Source organism: Stylophora pistillata, chromosome 3 (assembly GCF_964205215.1).
Source record: "Stylophora pistillata chromosome 3, jaStyPist1.2, whole genome shotgun sequence".
Classification (NCBI taxonomy): domain Eukaryota; kingdom Metazoa; phylum Cnidaria; class Anthozoa; order Scleractinia; family Pocilloporidae; genus Stylophora; species Stylophora pistillata.
In genome coordinates, this window is record NC_142521.1 from 17,121,459 (window position 1) to 17,140,000 (window position 18,542).

At 38.9% G+C, this 18,542-nt stretch overlaps 1 protein-coding gene across 3 annotated transcripts in view; it reads left to right on the forward strand.

The window, feature by feature from the left end:
- Positions 1-199: 199 nt before the first annotated feature.
- The window catches only part of LOC111319691 (uncharacterized), a 19,086-nt gene continuing 743 nt past the window's right edge, over positions 200-18,542 (forward strand). The window contains exons 1-9 of one of the 3 annotated variants that reach the window (XM_088752253.1): positions 200-236; positions 354-452; positions 3,518-3,820; positions 12,498-13,364; positions 13,925-14,016; positions 14,702-14,921; positions 15,670-15,858; positions 17,990-18,050; positions 18,257-18,542. The exon at positions 18,257-18,542 is cut by the window's right edge and continues 743 nt beyond it. In XM_088752253.1, coding sequence (XP_088608379.1) covers positions 392-452; positions 3,518-3,820; positions 12,498-13,364; positions 13,925-14,016; positions 14,702-14,921; positions 15,670-15,858; positions 17,990-18,050; positions 18,257-18,275 — 1,812 coding nt within the window. In that variant the 5' untranslated portion in view covers positions 200-236; positions 354-391 and the 3' untranslated portion in view covers positions 18,276-18,542. Of the gene's footprint in view, positions 237-269; positions 453-3,499; positions 3,821-12,497; positions 13,365-13,924; positions 14,017-14,701; positions 14,922-15,669; positions 15,859-17,989; positions 18,051-18,256 lie in introns of those variants that run through there. The other 2 variants (XM_088752251.1, XM_088752252.1) reach the window with 2 other exon arrangements.

The following is an 18,542-nucleotide window of genomic DNA, read 5'->3' on the forward strand; positions in this document are numbered from 1 at the left end:
GATAAAATAGCATTACGAACCAAATAAATAATTTTTGCCGATAGATTAGATCAAATATCTCACAGTAAAAATTTGAGGGAATTCTGTGATCGGCTGAAATTCGAGTGGTCGGTTCTTAGGCTGACAGCCTCTTAATAGCTTAGGTGCGTTTGTTGGCGTTGCTATGGTAATTGTGACATGTTGACTAAATCAAAGGAGCGAGTGAACCACCTTTACATTTCATTTTGCATTCAAACGTGCGTGAGTAGAACTACAGATTTACCTGTTCAAAGATCATTGGAATTTTTCTGCATTTTTTCTCTATATTTACTGGTTTTAACTTGGTTATCTTCTGCCATCTTCCCATTAAATAGTATAACTGGTTGAAAGTTGTTGCGAAAGACACTTCTCGATGGCAAAGGTTTCATTGATATGGACATTACTGATCTTTCACGGCTGTCTTTCCTGTCACGGTAAGAGCTCGCTGTACGTCATCATTTGCTTACAATAGTGAAATTAAGCTTTAATTCGTCGCCTGAAGCGAAAACGATACGATGGAAAACGACCCGCTCGAAGAGTAAGATTCAATGAAGCTGAGACTGCATCTGAATAATATTATACCCCCAGCTGTGTGCTGCGCTATACACAGTACGTATCTCTCAGGCACGTTTTTACGATGTTTCCTTTCCTTTGCTTTAAGTTGTGGGAAAAGGTCGTCCCTTACCTCCTGAAACAGTTGTCACTTAGTATATCTTTGGAGGTACTGGTATAGAGGACTTGATTTGCATTCAGCAGCCATGGTGCTATTCTAGAAACACTTGCAAGTTCCTAGCTGCTTCATACCTTACGAATCTCTCTTATTTTGTCAGTTATCACAGTCATGATACTTCTTGGTCTTTTATGAGTTCGAAATCGGATTTCTTGATCTTACCATTCAATGCAGCTGAGTCACAACTAACCCTCGACGGGTTTCCCAAATTTTAGCGAGATAACTCGGTTCAACCCTCCATAAAATAAGTTTGCATTCGCATTAGTGTTACTGCATTGCTAATCAAGAGAATAATTAAACTTTTAACCAGATTAAGGCTGGAGACTGATGCTACAAATAGCAAATAAACATCGAAAGTCGGAACCTAGGATGCCCGCTCTTTTTCTTCCAAAATTAGGTGTTTATTTTGAAGTAATCGTCATGATGAAAACAAAATACTTTGAATTGTGACCATTTTCGATGCGCTTATTATCATCAAATACAGGTATTACATTAAAAGAAGGACCATTTCAGAAAAAAATAAAGCAATGATTACCGAACAAAATGATAATCAAGATCTATTACCAATGAGCATTCGATAATCAATCATTGATCGGTATACTAACTTGGTATCAAGTTGGTGTGTGTCCAATATCGCCTCTTGAGTAGCACTGCGCCCACCCTTTTCATTATTATCCTAATATAATTCTGTTGTCTTTTTATATGGACAATGTGATCACAAAGAAAGAAAATGAGGAAAAAATAAGCGGAAGGGTGAAGATCGGAGAATGGAGAAGGGGACCTTCACAAAATGCTTAAAACACTCTGTCAAGATGTGTTCTTGCTCGCCAGGTCACCTTATCTAACTTGAAAGGTCATCGGTTTCGAAGTCTCACAAGAACATGTGTATAATAGCTGAACTGCCAAACCTTACCAATGCCATTACTCTCGTTAGTCTTGAGAAAGACGTTGAAGATCTCCGTTTTCCGGTTTTACAATTAGATAAGAGCTAAAAATAGTAAATGCATTTAGCAAACGCAACCTTAACCAAAAACCAAAGAAAAAATAGAAAAACCAAGAGAAGGCACCCCTATAGTGATTATTTAATAATCGTTATTTCTCCCGCAAGGTTTAATAATAACATTTAGTTAAACGGATATGCCTCTTTTCTAAAAAACTTAATAATTTAGCATTAAATAAACCCAGATCCATTCAGCAGCAAATTTCATTGCGTGGACAAGAGCAAAAGTCTTAAAAAGATTTTTCCTTTGTCGAGATATGGAAAACGTCTGCGTAAACATTTATGACAAATATTGACATATTTCTGCACTGGATAAACAAAATTGATATTGTTTAATTACTGAGTAATTAAAACTTTATTAATGCAAATTTTCAAAAGACATGCAAGGTAGCTTAAGATGTTTGATGGTTTGTTTGACCTCCGAACTAAACCAGCAACCTTATGGCTGCCTGAGTTACTAGCAACCATCTCAAAAGCTATTCTCTTCTTCTGATCTCTGAACATCACACCATCCTACATGCCCTAGTCTTAGAACATGTGTGACATATATGACATATATAAACATATATAAACATATATGACATATATTGATATATCTCTGCACTGGATAAACAAAATTAATATTGTTCAATCGCCGAGTAATTAAAACTTTAGTAATGCAAATTTTCCAAAAGATAAGTAAGGTAGCTTAGGATGTTTGATGGTTTGTTTGACCTCCGAACTAAACCAGGAACCTCGTGGCTACCTAAGTTACCAACAACCATCTGAAAAGCTATTTTCTTCTTCTGATCTCTGAGCATAATACCATGCTACACGCCCCAGCCTTAGAACTATGTTTGTAATCAAAATTGTTATCATCAAGGGGTGAAGCAAATTTTGTGAGAACCATTAAACTCATATATGCCTGCATATCCATTAAATTAAACAAATGCTAAATGTTCGTAAGAAAACCAAACAAAAGAGAAAAGTATCAATTGTCTTTGTCTTTAAATGCAAGTTAGGTTTAATTGATGGGAAAAGAAACGACCTCTTTGAGTTTTGTAGTGGGCGCTCGCACCGTGGGGCCTGTGGTCTTTTTCTCAAAAATGTGAAAGCTTAAACCTCACTCTATGGAGAACGCCTTACCAGATAACATAAGAGGTGAAAAGGAACTACCGTCTTTTCGTAAAAAAACAAAATTCTTTCTTTTACGCAAGACTTGGCAAAGTTTTCAATCAAGACGACATCCGTTCTTTTAAAATAGTTTCTGTAAAATGTCGTTTCAGTGCTCTTAATTCTTGAACATGTTCATCAACTATTTTTTTTCTTTTTTTTTGTTTTTTTGGTTTTTCTTTTTCTCTCTTCTTCTCTTTCGTTCGGTTAATGATTATATGTTTTGTTATTTTTTAGCATGGGGCTTGTTAGTGGGTAGGGTTTCAATTTTGTCTGTTTGTAGGCGATAGGGAATGGTACTTTACCTATTACGGAACAACCTTGTCCTATTGTAAATTTACCTGCCTTTCGCAAATTGTTAAATGAATAATGATAAAAAAAAAATTAAAGTTGTGTAATTGTCTAGTGGCTGTGCCAAGCTCAGTGAGAATTCAAATCCCTCACAAGGTGCATCGACGCCATCTTATTTTTTTTACGTCCTGTATCTTACTTTCCCTAATAGTTCAGCCAACACGTTTCTCAAACTTTTACTCTTTAAACAATGGCAACTACAATCTATTTTAACTCACGATATGCTTTCCTTCCATGTGCATCCGGAGGAATAACTACCAACGCAGTTACAGCTGGAGGAGTAACTACCACTTTAATAACCGGAGGAGAAGTAACTACTTCGGTGGTATCCGGCGATGGAGTGACTAGCACGAGGGTGGTCGGAGGAAAAGTAACGACCACTGGAAACGCAGCAGGAAAAGAAACAGCCACAACAACAGTGGCTGGAGTAGAAGTGACCAGCTTCGTAGTAGTCGGGAGTGAGGTTAGTAATACAGCAGTAACCGGAGGAGACGCAACTACCACTGGAGGAGCAGTAACTAGCACAGCATCAGTGAGTGTTATCGCAACTACCACCACAGGAATTGGAGGTAAGGCAACCTCAACAGTTCGAGAATTTTCACCTTGTCATCTTACGACGGAGCAATTAATGTCTTCGATTTGCCACAAGCAGTGCGTATCAAATCCAGAAGACCTTCTTGAATCTACTGCCTGAATCATTAACTTATCCTTCAAATCTTTTCGATCAAAGCCGGTTTGTTAAAGATTTCGGTGTAAATATTAAAACTAAAAAACCAAGTACACATGTGTTACGAAGAGTTCAATAGAGTAGATGTCATGCGTAGAGGCTCAAAGAGCCATTTCACTTTCATGAAAAGCAAGGAAGCGTGACGGGTTATTTTTTGTATCCATTCAATGATTAGTCCCTACTCATTTATTCAAAATCTTATTTACGATTCATTTTTAAACGCATGCGGCCGTTTTAGTCGCAAATTTTTGTGGTATCACTCGTTACGAAAGCTAAAAATTCATTCAGCTACCATCAGTGCCTTGATATAAGAGTAATTTTATTAATTAATTCTTTATTGGTAGTGTATAATTTGATTTTAGTATAATTTCAGAGCTGAGCAAAGAGTTTCCAGCAATCTGATTGGTCGAGCGGATCCTTATATGACGCTATATAAACCGCTCCACGCGGTTTATCTAAAATGTTTAAATAAAATGCTAATAAATGTTACTAAACTGTTATGAAAATCGAGTTTCCAGATGGGATTTGAACCCACGACCATCCGTGATCTAGTCGGATGCTCTAACACTGAGCTACAGGAGACTCTATGGTGAGCAAGGGTCAATTGTTTATTTCATCTTTACATGCTCACTTTGCAGGCTGGTTGGCTGCATGTGATGCTTTCATCTAAAACTGAATTCATGTTAATTGGATCGCGGCAAAGGATAGGTACCTACGATACTTCCCCTAAACTAATCATAGGTGGTGACATAATTAAACAAGTTAGCTCAGTCAAATCTCTGGGTGTACATATTGACGAAAACCTTTCATGGAATATGCACATTGAAAAAATAGCCAAGAAAATCGCATCGGGCATTGGAGCAATTAAACTTTGTAGGCCTTTTGTTAATCGAACCACGCTTGAGTCCGTTTTCAATGTCTTAGTTCAACCGTACTTTAATTACTGCAGCGAGGTCTGGGGGCATTGTAACAAGGGTCTTTCGAATAAGCTCCAAAAGTTGCAAAACCGGGCTGCCCGTATTCTGACCTTCTCCAGTTATGACACAAGCGCTGATCCTCTTTTTGTGCAACTTAACTGGAGACGGTTAGATACTCAGCGACAAATACAAGTGGCCACCATGGTCTATAAATCTATACATGGTCTTGCGCCCGACTATCTTGGTTCTCTTTTCACTAAATATGATCCTCCGTATAATCTAAGGAACTCTGAAAACAAACTAGCTGTTCCATTGCCTCGCACCAATTTCCTGAAAAATAGCTTTAGCTATAACGGTGCGGTTATCTGGAATAGCTTGTCCCCTGAATTGCGGCAAGCAAAATCACTTCAATCCTTCCGAAATGGTTGTCGCAATTTCTTCCTCTGAATCGACAAAACACACACGGCATCTATGTAAAGCAGAATTTCTTTATTTTTTTCTATTTTACTTTTAAATTTTAGATCATGTTTATATAGATTAAAATAGATTGTAACTGTAATAATAGATTGTAATAATATTACTATTTTATCTGATAGATTTACCGTGTCTAAATAAAAATAAAGTTCAAGTTCAAGTTCAAGCTGATGTTTGGCTGTGTAGCCGCGTGATGCGGTTACAGTCAATACCCACTAATTGACCCTTGCTCACTATAGAATCTCCTGTAGCTCAGTGGTTAGAGCATCCGACTAGATCACGGAGGGTCGTGGGTTCAAATCCCATCTGGAAACTCGATTTTTAAAAATTGTTTATTTCATCTTAAACTGTTATGATTTTAGAAAGTTCTCTGTTGTTCAGCTCTGAAATTATGCTAAAACAATTATTCGCCTCAGGTTCGGTGAATATTGTCGAATAATCCCCTCGACTTCGTCTTGGGGATTATTCGACATTCGACTTCGTCTCGGGGATTATTCGACGATATTCACCTCACCTTCGGCGAATAATTGTTAAGTATCATAAACTTGTTACCGTTTTCATTTAGAAGTCTCAATTGAGAAACCCGTCTACTGCGATTTTGTCAGTATTTTTTTTTTTATTTTTTTTTTTATTAATACAGTATTGTTTATTACACTTACACATGTACTTACACTATAATTACTTTTTACACCATGTTTAAACTACATTAACTTACACTACTTACAATACATATATAACAATACAGTTACACTAGTCAAATTTAATTACAGTTGATCTATTTACCACATTATTGTTTGCATGTTAATTGTCGAGTAACTACAGAAAAAATTTCCATTTGTTCCTGAACTCCTTCTCGTTATTACAAGTGACAGCAATATATTTTTCTAGATAAATTTTGTCGCGCACAAGTGAGACGAAATCATCGAAACGGCAATTTATGGTATTTAAAGCGTTAACATATAAAAAATATTTGCCTAGAATAATGAGATGGTTGAGGGCTAAACAGTAGGTGTGACAGCGAATAATTCCGAACATAATCTCCAGTTCTGACAGTGACAGTTTCATATTACTAGAGGTTGAGTACCACTCCTGGAATCTATTCCAAAAAGAACTTGCTTGCTTACAGTTTATAAACAAATGCCAGACGGTCTGGTGCTCAGATGGACAAAAGGGACAGGAGGGCGATGCAACTTTTTTCGTTTTATGTAACAAGCTATTCGTTGGTAAAATTCGATGATTAATTTTGTATTGAAACATTGTCAATTTAATTTCTCTCGTGGCTTTAAATGGTAGAAGGTAGATTTTGTTCAAGTCACTTTTCTCGATGCCAGACATTAAAAGTTTTTTCTCAGAAGTTGGTGGCGGTAGATCTTCGAGGTTAAGCAGGATACTGTATATTGCCTTACATGAGAGTGAACAGGTTGAGGTAGGAGGCGTAACTGGGTCTTGGGAATTTTCTTGCAATAGTTTTTTCCAATTTTGTGGAATAGAAGTAATATTGCAAAAAGTTACATTTTACATTGAATTTATTGCGAAAAGAATTAAATGAAAGGAATTGACCCTCACAGGAGTCAAAAAGGTCCGAGATTTGTTTTATTCCAGCTTGATGCCAATGAGGAAAGAATACCGTTTTCTTATTCACAGTTAAAAGTCGATTATTCCAGATTGGCTGTGAGAGAACCTCAGTTTTATTTTTAGGTGTGGTCATTGCAATGTCCTTCCAGTAAAAAATGATTTCTCTGTAGAAAGGAGGAAGATGGTTGTCTAGGTCAAGGAGATTATAATCATAGTTACATTTAAACAGTTCTGTACCGCCAACATCGGCTAGGAGGGATTTTGGTATGTACTGCCATGGAGCATCCGAGTTAGAGCATAACCGTTTTACCCAGTTTAACTTTAGTGCTTTATCAAAGAGAGAAAAATCCCTCATGTCCAAGCCACCAGCTGTTTTTTGCTTGAAAAGGGTAGTCTTTTTTATTTTGGCGGGTTTGTGATTCCAAATAAAGTCGAACACGATCCTGTTTACTTCTTTACTGAAGTCTTTAGGGGTACACATGACGCTGCAGATAAAGACAAGTTTTGAAAGTGCCAATGTTTTAATTATATTTATCCTACCAACGATGGAGAGGTCTCTTTGGGACCACATGTTCAATGTTTTCTTTAAAGAATCTAATTTGTCCAAAAAATTTTTCTTTTCAGACATTTCTAGGTCATATGTAAAATGCACTCCAAGCGCGTAAACTGGCTCACCGCTCATTTGAAGATCAAATATAGAATCTTTTCTGTGGCATACAGAGCCAAGCCATAGCATTTCAGATTTTGTTTGATTTAGTTTTAGACCAGAGCACCTTTCGAAAAGTGATAATAAATCAAATAACTTTGACACTGATTGAACATCAGACAGAAGTACAGTTGTGTCGTCTGCATATTGCGAAAGTTTGACCTCTTTATGTTCATCTATTGTGATACCTTTTATTTCTTTTGAGCATCTAATACTTTGCGCGAGTAGCTCAATAGCAATAATGAATAATGTGCCGGAAAGTGGGCAACCTTGACGCACTCCGCGTTCTAGATGAAAATGTTTTGAGGCGTACCCGTTATTCAAAACACAACTAGAGATATCTGTATAGAACACTTTTATCCACTGTCGGAGATCAAGACCGAAATTAAACGTTTCGAGGCATTTATGAATAAAATTCCACTCAATCGAATCAAACGCTTTCTCGAAATCTAAAAATACGGCTACCCCTGGAATATTCTTCTCTTTTGTGAAATGCATTGTATCTGCTATTAACCTGATACTTTCCCCAATGAACCTTCCTTTAACGTACCCAGATTGGCAAGGATGAATTAAAATCGGCAAGATCTTCTCCAAACGCAGAGCGATGGTCTTCGTTGCGATTTTATAGTCTACATTCAATAAAGATACAGGTCGCCAATTTTTTAAATATTCGGTATTCTTTTTCTTCTTCGGAATTAAGGAAATAATTCCTTGGCGCTGAGAGATGGAGAGAGTACCGTTTCGAAAAGCGTAATTAAAGCTATTTACCATAAATGAACCGAGCAAGTTCCAAAAGTAGCGGTAGAATTCAGGCGTTAGCCCATCCGTGCCGGGAGTTTTGTTGTTTTCCATAGTTTTTAACGCAATTTCACACTCATTGATAGACATGACACCTTCGCACGTTTTCGCGATTTCTTCTGATAATGCATTTTCTATTTCAAAGAACTCATTAAAAGTTGGACAGTTGGGGTCCATATTTCTTGATGTATAAACCTCCTTAAAGAAACGTTCTTCTTCCTCCAGGATGTCCTTCGGGTTTTTGTCAGTATTATGCTGTAACTGAAGTTTAAAATATACTTATACAACTTGCTAGCAGAGAATTAGCACGTTAGATCCCGTTTGTGAGCTTAGTGCAGCAGCCTCTCTCATCAGAGCGAAACCTACTGGAATCCTGTAAAGTTCAAGTAGTCCTGGAAAAGTATATTTTGAGTAATAACCTGTACACTCGAAGTCTTCCGTTATCATGAATTAATATCCCTATACTTTTATGCCGGAACACTAAACAGTTCAAATCAAAACATATGAGATAATCTGTATGAATTTATATGGATAATTAATAGGTGAAGGTAAAATATTCTCCTCTCAAATGGAAACTATCTTCAAAAGAGAAGCTACAGGTCGTGAAAATTTGGCGTCTAGTCAAAGTCCAGTCATACTTTCTGGAAGGGAAAAATAGAGTTTTTAGAGACAAAATTAAATATATTCCTGCTTATTCATTATTCAAAATGTGTCTGTCTTGACCCAACAATTCAATTTAACATATCTTTTTGTTTTCCCCACAACCGCAGAAGAAACAAATCTACTGCGTCCAACATTTTACCAAAACAAAGAAAACCGATAGAAAAGGAATAACGAATAGCCTCAGGCGTGTTTCGGGGGTTTGGAGACGTTGGTATGGTAATTATGACATGGTAAACTTATAAAGCAAGTGCACATTTTCCATTCATTTGCATTCAAACGAGCGTGAGTCAAACACCAAATCTACCCGTTCAGAGATCGTGGCAATTTTTTTTATAATTTATTCCAAATTCACCGGTTTTTATTTTGTTTTTCTGCTGTGTCTTTCTCTTCAACAACGTTCCGATTATAACTGGTTGAAAGTTGTTGAGAAAGACGACCCCACTAATAACATTACACTTGGCGATGGCGAAGGTTACATTCATAATGACATTACTGATCTTTCAGGGCTGTCTTTTTTGTCACGGTAAAAATGTTCAGTTTTTCATTATTTGCTCACATTAGTGATTAGAACAATAGAAAATGATCGGCTCAAAGAGTAAGATGCAATGAAGGTTAGACTACCTGTGAATAGATTATAACCTTGGCTAAGCTCGGTGGTTTATCCAGAAAGTATCTTCAAAGGAATAAAGGCTGATAGTTTCGAAAGAAACTGTTTGAGGCTGCGTCGGTGGGGGTAACGAAATAATTCTAATAATATCTTCAAAGCACATCTTTGAGATATTTCCTTTCCTTTTAGTTGTGAGGAAAGTTCGTGCCCTAACCAACCGAAGCACTTGTGACTTTGCACATCTTTGAAGTTACTTGTATAGAGGACTTGTTAGTTATTATGGTCATGATACTTCAGGGTCTTTTAAGAGTTCGAAATTGACATCGCACGACGTTGATCGTATGATTCAATGCAATTTAGTCGAAACTAACCCTCCATGGTTTCCCAAAATTTCAGCAAGGATAACTTGCTTAAACCCACTATATGAAAAACCTGCTTTTGTGTGATCGTAACTGCATCGCGCTCAATTGTAAGCCATGTCTCTTTAAAAACGCTGACAGAATAGGTGTTTATTTTGAGGTAACCATGGAAACAAAATACTTGAAATCATGACCGTTTTCGATGCGCCTTTCGGTTATCAAGTAGATTTCCATCAAAAGAGAGGCCATTTAAGGAAAAATAGAGCTGTGATTACCGAAAACAAAAGTCATGATACAATATCAATGATCATTCGACAATCAATCATTGATCGGTATAAACGAAATAGTCCGGATAATCGAGAATATATATGAATATTAATAAGGCATAGATATGAAGATGTAGTCTGATCGTCCAGGTGAGTGTAGTCCTGAGAAGGACTGTTGTCGGTGGTAGTGACTGACGTTTCGACAACCTGTGCGGAAGTCATCATCAGAGTCAAGTGAATGATTGTTGTCAGTAAGAATGCTCTGTCATAGGCATAGATAGTTTTATCGAGCTGTTCATCGTGTACAACCCTACGGCGATTTATGCTTTAGTCCTTCGCTGTTCTCTAAGTTTTCAGCAAACTTCCTGATCTTTCCTTCTTCATGCGGATATCCATGAGATATCTGCTGCTTACCAGTGCCGTATTCAGCTGACATATTTGTTCCTTTTTCTCCTCTTTCTAATCGCGAAATTATAGACTGTTCATCTTTTATCGGCAGAATGGATCGCTTACATCCCAAGTACATGATGATCATGAATAGGCATTCGCGACACTGTGTAGCTCGGTTATCTTCCTTACCACGACAGTAGAGCGTGAAATCTCGCTCAGTAACAAAGCAACTCTAAGCCAATCAGACCTCATTCGTATGTTCTCCATTAGTTACCGCTCGTCCGAGCGCAGCTTCTGCTTTTTGAAACTGAAACAAACTCACGCTGTAGTTTAGAAAAGTATATAGCTCCAGATCTTGATCAAGACTGATAAATATTCATAACAAAATTGGGACCAGAGAAAAAGTCCGGATAATCGAGAAATCCGGATAATCGAGGTCCGTGTAGTCGAGGTTCGACTGTACTAACATGGTATCAAATTTGCGTGTTTCCAATATCGCCCTCTGAGTCAAACTCAGCCCACCCTTTTCGCTATTGTCTTAAAATGTTGTTTCCTTTTTAAGTGGAGAAGGTGCTCACAAACAAAAATTGAGGAGAAAGAGCTCAATTTTGAAGATCACCGAATAGCTAGTGAAGAAAACCCTCACCTCTCCTACAACACTCTGAATAAAATGTATAAAGGCTGATAGTTTCCAAAGAAACATATGGCAATCTGCGGTCTTTCCCTGCACTTAGGTGGCACGGAAAGCCGTAAAAATCTTGAACAAAAGCTCATCTTTCAAACCGGCAGTCTAAATCCCACAGGGATCAATGAACGCTTTTCATTCCACTAATTTATTCATGTTTTTCTCGTTGCGATTCACCCACCAATAACGTAGCTCCATCTTCTGCCTTTAAAAGCACACACAACCCACAATTCCTCTATTTGCTCCGACGAAGGGCTAACGCTCGAAACGTCAGCTTTTGTAATGATTACGGTGGCCAATTTACCATTTCAACTTTGTTGATATATTCAAATTAAGAATAAAATGTAGCTCTGTAGCAAATGTATTCTGGCTCAACGGTTCGACGAATGGAACCATTCAAACTTTTAAAGTCCATGAAATGCTCCTGTCACGAGATATAAGGCAAATGATTAATCTGAGAATTCATCCCCAATCAATAGTGACGAAAATGTGACAAATGACCCTTCTCTAGTCCCTCTAGATCCAACACGGACAACGACAGTAAATAAGAACTTACCTCCAAGAATATCAGCAACAAGCTTACTTCCGAAAGGATCACCATTTTGATCTGCAAACAATTTTGCTTGCACGCGCCCTTGTTCATTATGATTATTGCCTACTGAAAATTTGCTATTAACTCCAAAGTTTTGTTTCATGATTCTATTCTTCATAACTATCTGTTATCAATTGAAAACGTGTCGATCACTTTTAATACCTTTTTATGGTCCTGTTACCAAAATATTTCTTTGCCTCCAAAAATTAAGGAATTGGATAGGTTGTAAAACACTTTCATTTTTTCATTTACATCTATAAGAAATTAAAAGTGGTCTGCTTGATTCATGTTAATGTCACCGTTATTCGTTTGTTTTTTACTAAGGGTAGAACAGATTTTTTGAGAACTCTTACCATTATTAAAATAATAATGTCAAATATGCCTGAGTCTCAATTAATTTGAACAAATGCTAAATGTTGGTAAGAAAACCAAACAAAAGAGAAAAGAGACAAGAATCGAAGTCATGTAATTGTTTCGCCAACAACAGGACAATCGTCAACCACGCCAACAAGGCCACTGTCAACCACGCCAACAACGGGACCACCGTCAACCACGCCAACAGGGCCACCGTCAACCACGCAAGCAGGACCACCGTCAACCACGCAAACAACGGGACCACTGTCAAGCACGCAAGGAGGGCCACCGTCAACCACGCCAACAACGGGACCACCGTCAAACACGCCAACAGGGCCACCGCCAACAACGGGACCACCGTCAACCACGCCAACAACGGGACCACCGTCAACCACGCAAACAGGGCCACCGTCAACCACGCCAACAACGGGACCACCGTCAACCACGCAAACAGGGCCACCGTCAACCACGCCAACAACGGGACCACCGTCAAACACGCCAACAGGGCCACCGTCAAACACGCCAACAACGGGACCACCGTCAACCATGCAAACAGGGCCACCGTCAACCACGCCAAAAACGGGACCACCGTCAACCACGCAAACAAGGCCACCGTCAACCACGCCAACAGGACCACCGTCAACCACGCCAACAACGGGATCACCGTCAACCACGCCAGCAGGGCCACCGTCAACCACGCTACCAACGCGACCACCGTCAACCAAGCCAACAGGGCCACCGTCAACCGCGCTAACAACGGGACCACCGTCAACCACGCCAACAGGGCCACCGTCAACCACGCCAACAACGGGACCACCGTCAACCACGCCAACAACGGGACCACCGTCAACCACGCCAACGAGGCCACCGTCAACCACGCCAACGGGACCACCGTCAACCACGCCAACGGGGCCACCGTCAACCACGCCAACAACAGGACCACCGTCAACCACGCCAACAGGACTACCTTCATGCAGTGTTTCGGTGGACATTAGTGTAGGCGAGTATAACAATCAGATTCTTGGGGAACTGTTGTGGCCCTAGCATGCGAGAGTGAAATGAATTGTTGATCATTAAGGTCAAGTCGACGGCGTCAATTAACCGCCCGACGGATTTTTCCAAAGGTTCCATCGGCTTGTTACTCGAGGAACTAAAGGTAAAATGTTTCAGTGAATCCACTGCCAGAGACACTAGCAAGTGACCAATTTCCATCCTCTTTAGATCCAGCACAGACAATGACTCACAAGGAATAAGAATTCACTTAACCTTGTTTTGAAGATGCCTGGTTTCACTGCAATTGAGCTAATGCTCTGATTCCAATAATTTTATCGCCCTTAATTTTAGTAGGTGCTGAAGGAAGATCAACTTAATTCGAACCAAATTATATCGAAAGTTGAATTTAACTGTATGCCTCAGAGTTTCGAGTCACTAAAAGCAAAGCTTGCGGTAGACATTCATTTCCATCACCTCAGCCTCAAGGAATATTGCCACAATCCTCTAGGCAAACACAATATGAATACTAAAGTGAGCCCTTGCACACTATTTGTTCAATTTTCGTAGGGTTAGGTCCAGTAGTATTATTCTCCCTGAAAGTCAAAGCTGATTGCTCTGGCGGCAAGTTGAAGGTCTTAACCGATATCGTAATAGCTGGCGTAAGTAGGGAGCTTGTTTCCTTTCATTACAATGCTTTTTAACATCATTCCGTGACTGCTCCTTTCTGGAAAGACACTGAAATATGTTTTATTGCGCCGTTTGATAGACGATGAGAAATATAAATGAATCCTAGATGAGGAGAAAAAAGTGAAAGTGAAAAATGAAAAGGGGAAAAAAAAGAGTCTTATCCCGAACTCGAATAACTTTTAAATAATCCGGGCATTTTTAACCTGGATATCTTAAATTTAATAACTGGTAAAATATAATTTATAACTGTATAGAGATTTTTCTCACAATGAGGAGTTTTCTGAATCAATTTGGGGTTGAAAAAATTCTGGGTCTGTAATTGGCCGGGGTGTCCTATTCCAGCCTCTCAGTTCATGAAAGAACTACTTACTATTTATCTATATGTGAACATTTCCCTTGAGGCCGTTGGGTCATAGCGTTCGTATATCGTATATCGTCCTTTTTAGGTGTGACTGTTTTGCAATCGAGTAGATATATCTTTTAAATGTATTACCTTTCATGAACTCGCGGATTTACTCTTTTTTTTTTTGAAAAAGTCTATAACAAAACGCAGAATGGTTTAATTTTAAGTTTTATCATCACCGAATGCAAAAGTACGACATGAAACCTTAAGTTCTTCTTCTCTCATAATCACTCTCACGTTTTTTCAATCTACAGCTTCTAAAAATATCTATTAAAGCAGAATTCAGACCCTGTGGAGTGGAAGTTAAGAGCGCTACCTGCAATTCTCCGTTTGAAGGGAAATTTATGCTGTCACTGCAGGCTGGAGGACCCTCTGGAGTTACGATCGAGCAAGTTTTTAAGGATGGACTTCAGCAAGGTGCGTTTGGCGATGATATAAGAGCAGATAACACAGTCTACACTCTCGAGTTTCAAGGTACGTCTTTCAACTGCGTGTTAAAATTAGTCGTTAATTTCCATAGTTCAACTTCAAGATGTCTGAGATGAGTCATGGTTCCGGTACTTCACAAAGTCGAGGCTGACGAATAAGCTTCCCGGGTAAAACAATATGAGCCTTTAGCTCGCTGCTTTCAATTTTTTCTTCAGTGGAAGCTCATGAAAATGACTAAAAGAAGAACAAAACGAGTGAAACTACCAAAGGAAAGCATTTCCTTTTTTTTATTTCACGGCCAAATTTTGCGAATGTGTCTCCAGTTAAAAGTGAAATTTACATAGTAATGAAAAGCAGAATGCAATAGAGGTCGTAAAGAAGCTTTCCTTATACCGCACCGTATCATCTGTGGTAGCAACCAAGAGACATGTATTAATTTTACGCCTCAGAGGTCTGTAGAGTTAGACAAGAGCTGAGCTCTCGTTGAGAATACCTAGGGTGGTCCTCAGAGACGGATCTATATAGAAATTAACAGGTTTTCTTCATTTACTTATCTACTTGTTTAATGTCAATCTTGGGCTAAGTGATTGGTGAGAGCTTAGGAAGTTTTTTTCTGGCACTTCTAGGCTCTCTATAGGCCGAGACACGATTGATGCTTAGTAGTCAGTTGAAAAGCATTGTATGAGCCTCACACAGCCATTTTTTATCTCGCCCTCCATTTTCGCTGTTCCTACTGATGGAAAACCTAGTAAATATACATGCTAAGGTATACTTACCTTTCGATCATATGTAGGAGTCGATATAAAAAAAACGCCCAAACCTGGAGAGTGCGAAAGAGTCTGCTGTGATGGAGCAGGCGGGGAAATGCTTGTAAATGTAACATGCACTCCTGCAGACAAATGTACGGGTATTGACCTTTCAGACAGGAAAGATGACGGATATTGTCTAGGGGAACCTAAAGCTTATTGTGAATGCAACAAAGGTAAGGTTTGAAATGAAATATTTAACAAATAGGTTTCGTGTTGCCGTGTTTCTGTTCAGTAATAGATCACAGATGACGTCAAAATGTGGTAAGGACCAAAACAAGGCACATGAGTTTGTCACTGGTGTTTTACCACATGGTAGCATCTCATGTGGTCTATAACTGTACAGACCCACGGCAACATGAGATTTATTTGTTATGTATGATGAAAAAAAAGCAAAATGATGACGTCATCTGTTCGTCTGTCCTCCAATATATCATGAGTAAGAATCAGTTACTATGCATGTGTAATTCACCTTATCATATAATTAAGTAGTAGATCACAATTTTTTCGGGCTCTTCTAAGAAAAAACTCGCTCTATTGCTTTTATGACATAACTAGTTCTATGCGGGCTCCATAACCTGATAAAGCATTCGCTTGGACGCAGAATTTACCGATGAGATGATGCGCTGTATCTTCATTATCTTATAACATAGTAATATGGAGAGATTATCCACAACCGAGGAAGATAGAAACGCAAGAGAGATTAGGGGAGCTAGCATTCTGATGCACTTGCTCAGTTCCCTTCAGTTGGCTGACTCAGTGAGTGACAAGATAGATCTTCGTAAAAACGATTCATTTTCTTGAAGAGTAGGGGTAGTGTATGGCGTTCAAACTTAAATTTTAGCCATCAACCGATAGGAACCCAATTTATTTCTGCGTATATGGAGTCCAGTTGGACAACATAACTCAAAATAACTAAATAGGTTTAATTTGACGCAAATAACGGACACGTTTGCATTTATTATCCATCTACACTTCCTAGAGTACAAATAACGCCATAGACGAGTACAAATATCACGCGGTATTTGTGCTCTAAAGTACCGGTTAAACAGGTTTTCTTGCATCGCGCAAGCGAAGAATTAGATTGTAGTTACCAAAATAAATGGTGGAAAATTTGAACCATACTTCCGATGACGAAGAGTCAGAATGGCTGGCAAACATAGATCCAAGTTTATTACATGAATCGAACGCAGAAAAACAGCTAGACGACCAGGAAATTTCTTCATTTATTGAAGAAAATAGAAACAGCAACACGACAACGCGCCAATTCCGTTCCGCTTCGCACACTTCTGTCACGCACTCCCCGTAAATAAATATCAGCGATATTCACAGTTGGTGTGTTGGATAATAAATAACTTATTAGACGTTTTGTTGTGTAGTATCACTGAGTATTTTTACTCATTGTTTGCATTTTGACTCGCCCTATGGGCTCGTCTCGTAAAAATACTCAGCGATACTACACAACAAAACGTCTAAGGCCCCGTCCACACATATCCGAATATTTTTGAATCCGCAACTTTTTCTTCCCGGATACGAAAATATCCGCGTCCACACGTTATGTGATCATAGCGTATTCAAATCGAATTCGCCCGTCCACACGTATCCCGATTCACTCCGGATTCACTCTAGTACCCAGGATGACTCTATACATATTGGTTACGGAGCATGCGCTGCGACATTTAGCAGCCGCGGGAATTCGATGTTTGAGTTTACGTGCACCAGTTCAAACAGTTAAAAACAGGTCGAAATCAGGCAAGAAAGCTAAGAACAATGAGGGGAACAAGCCAGAATCATTCATATGGAGCGACGACGAGGTAGAGTTGTTATTGAACGCAACAATATAGTACAAAGTCGCAAAATCTATGGAGAACATTGGCTCAGAGTCGTGCCAGAGTAAATCTGGCAATATTTTAGATCGCTTCGCAAATCACTATTTGCCTTTGATCGGCGGCCATATTTAACTTTGCGTGGTAAACACTGGCACCAATTTTGTGAGGTCGTCGTATCAGAAAATACCCGGATTCGACCGTCCACACGTATCCAAAATGTTATCGGATTAAAAAATTTCCACTCTGAGAGCAGATTCAAAAATATCCGGATTTGCTTGCGAATTCGCCGAATACGTGTGGACGACAGCCGTATCCGGAAAGAAAAAGTTGTGGATTCAAAAGTATCCGGATACGTGTGGACGGGGCCTAATAAGATATACTTATTCACTCTTCCTTACTCCTTCATAAATGTAGGATCTCTGAGAAATGCGATTGAATTTGCGACGATAATCTAATGGATTTTCACTTTTGTATCAAGGTTTACAGCACTTGCCAAGTTTTGCTTTAATCGCTGCACTGGGACTCACATCGTTGATGAAGTAAGTTGCAGGAATAAAATAAATAATTGAGAAAACAGGTCATAGGTATCGACAGAAAGCAATGGTACTGTTTTCGAGGTTGTCAAATATATGATACTTCGTCGAAATCACAAAAAAAGAAAGATGCGTTTACAATCCATTACATTATTACATGGTTGCTCGAGATTGTTCATTATAATTAAGCTATCTTCTCTTGTTTTCTTCAGGTCCATATTCTCATCGTAACTACGCATGCTTTAAGTATACGCCGGATTTCAGTTTGGAAACATAACTTTTTTTTATAAGCCTACGGTGACAGACACCTCGTGACGGAGGAAGAGTCTTGCAACAGACAAGAGACCTTTTTAAGTTTTATAGATGCGAAGCTGAGTCATAGAACGACAAAATAAGAAGAAATGTTTGGTATTTTCCTTAGATATACATGATGTAATTGTAAGCCCGACTATCTTAACACGGATGATCCTTGAGTTCCTAGTAGTAGTAGTGAAACTT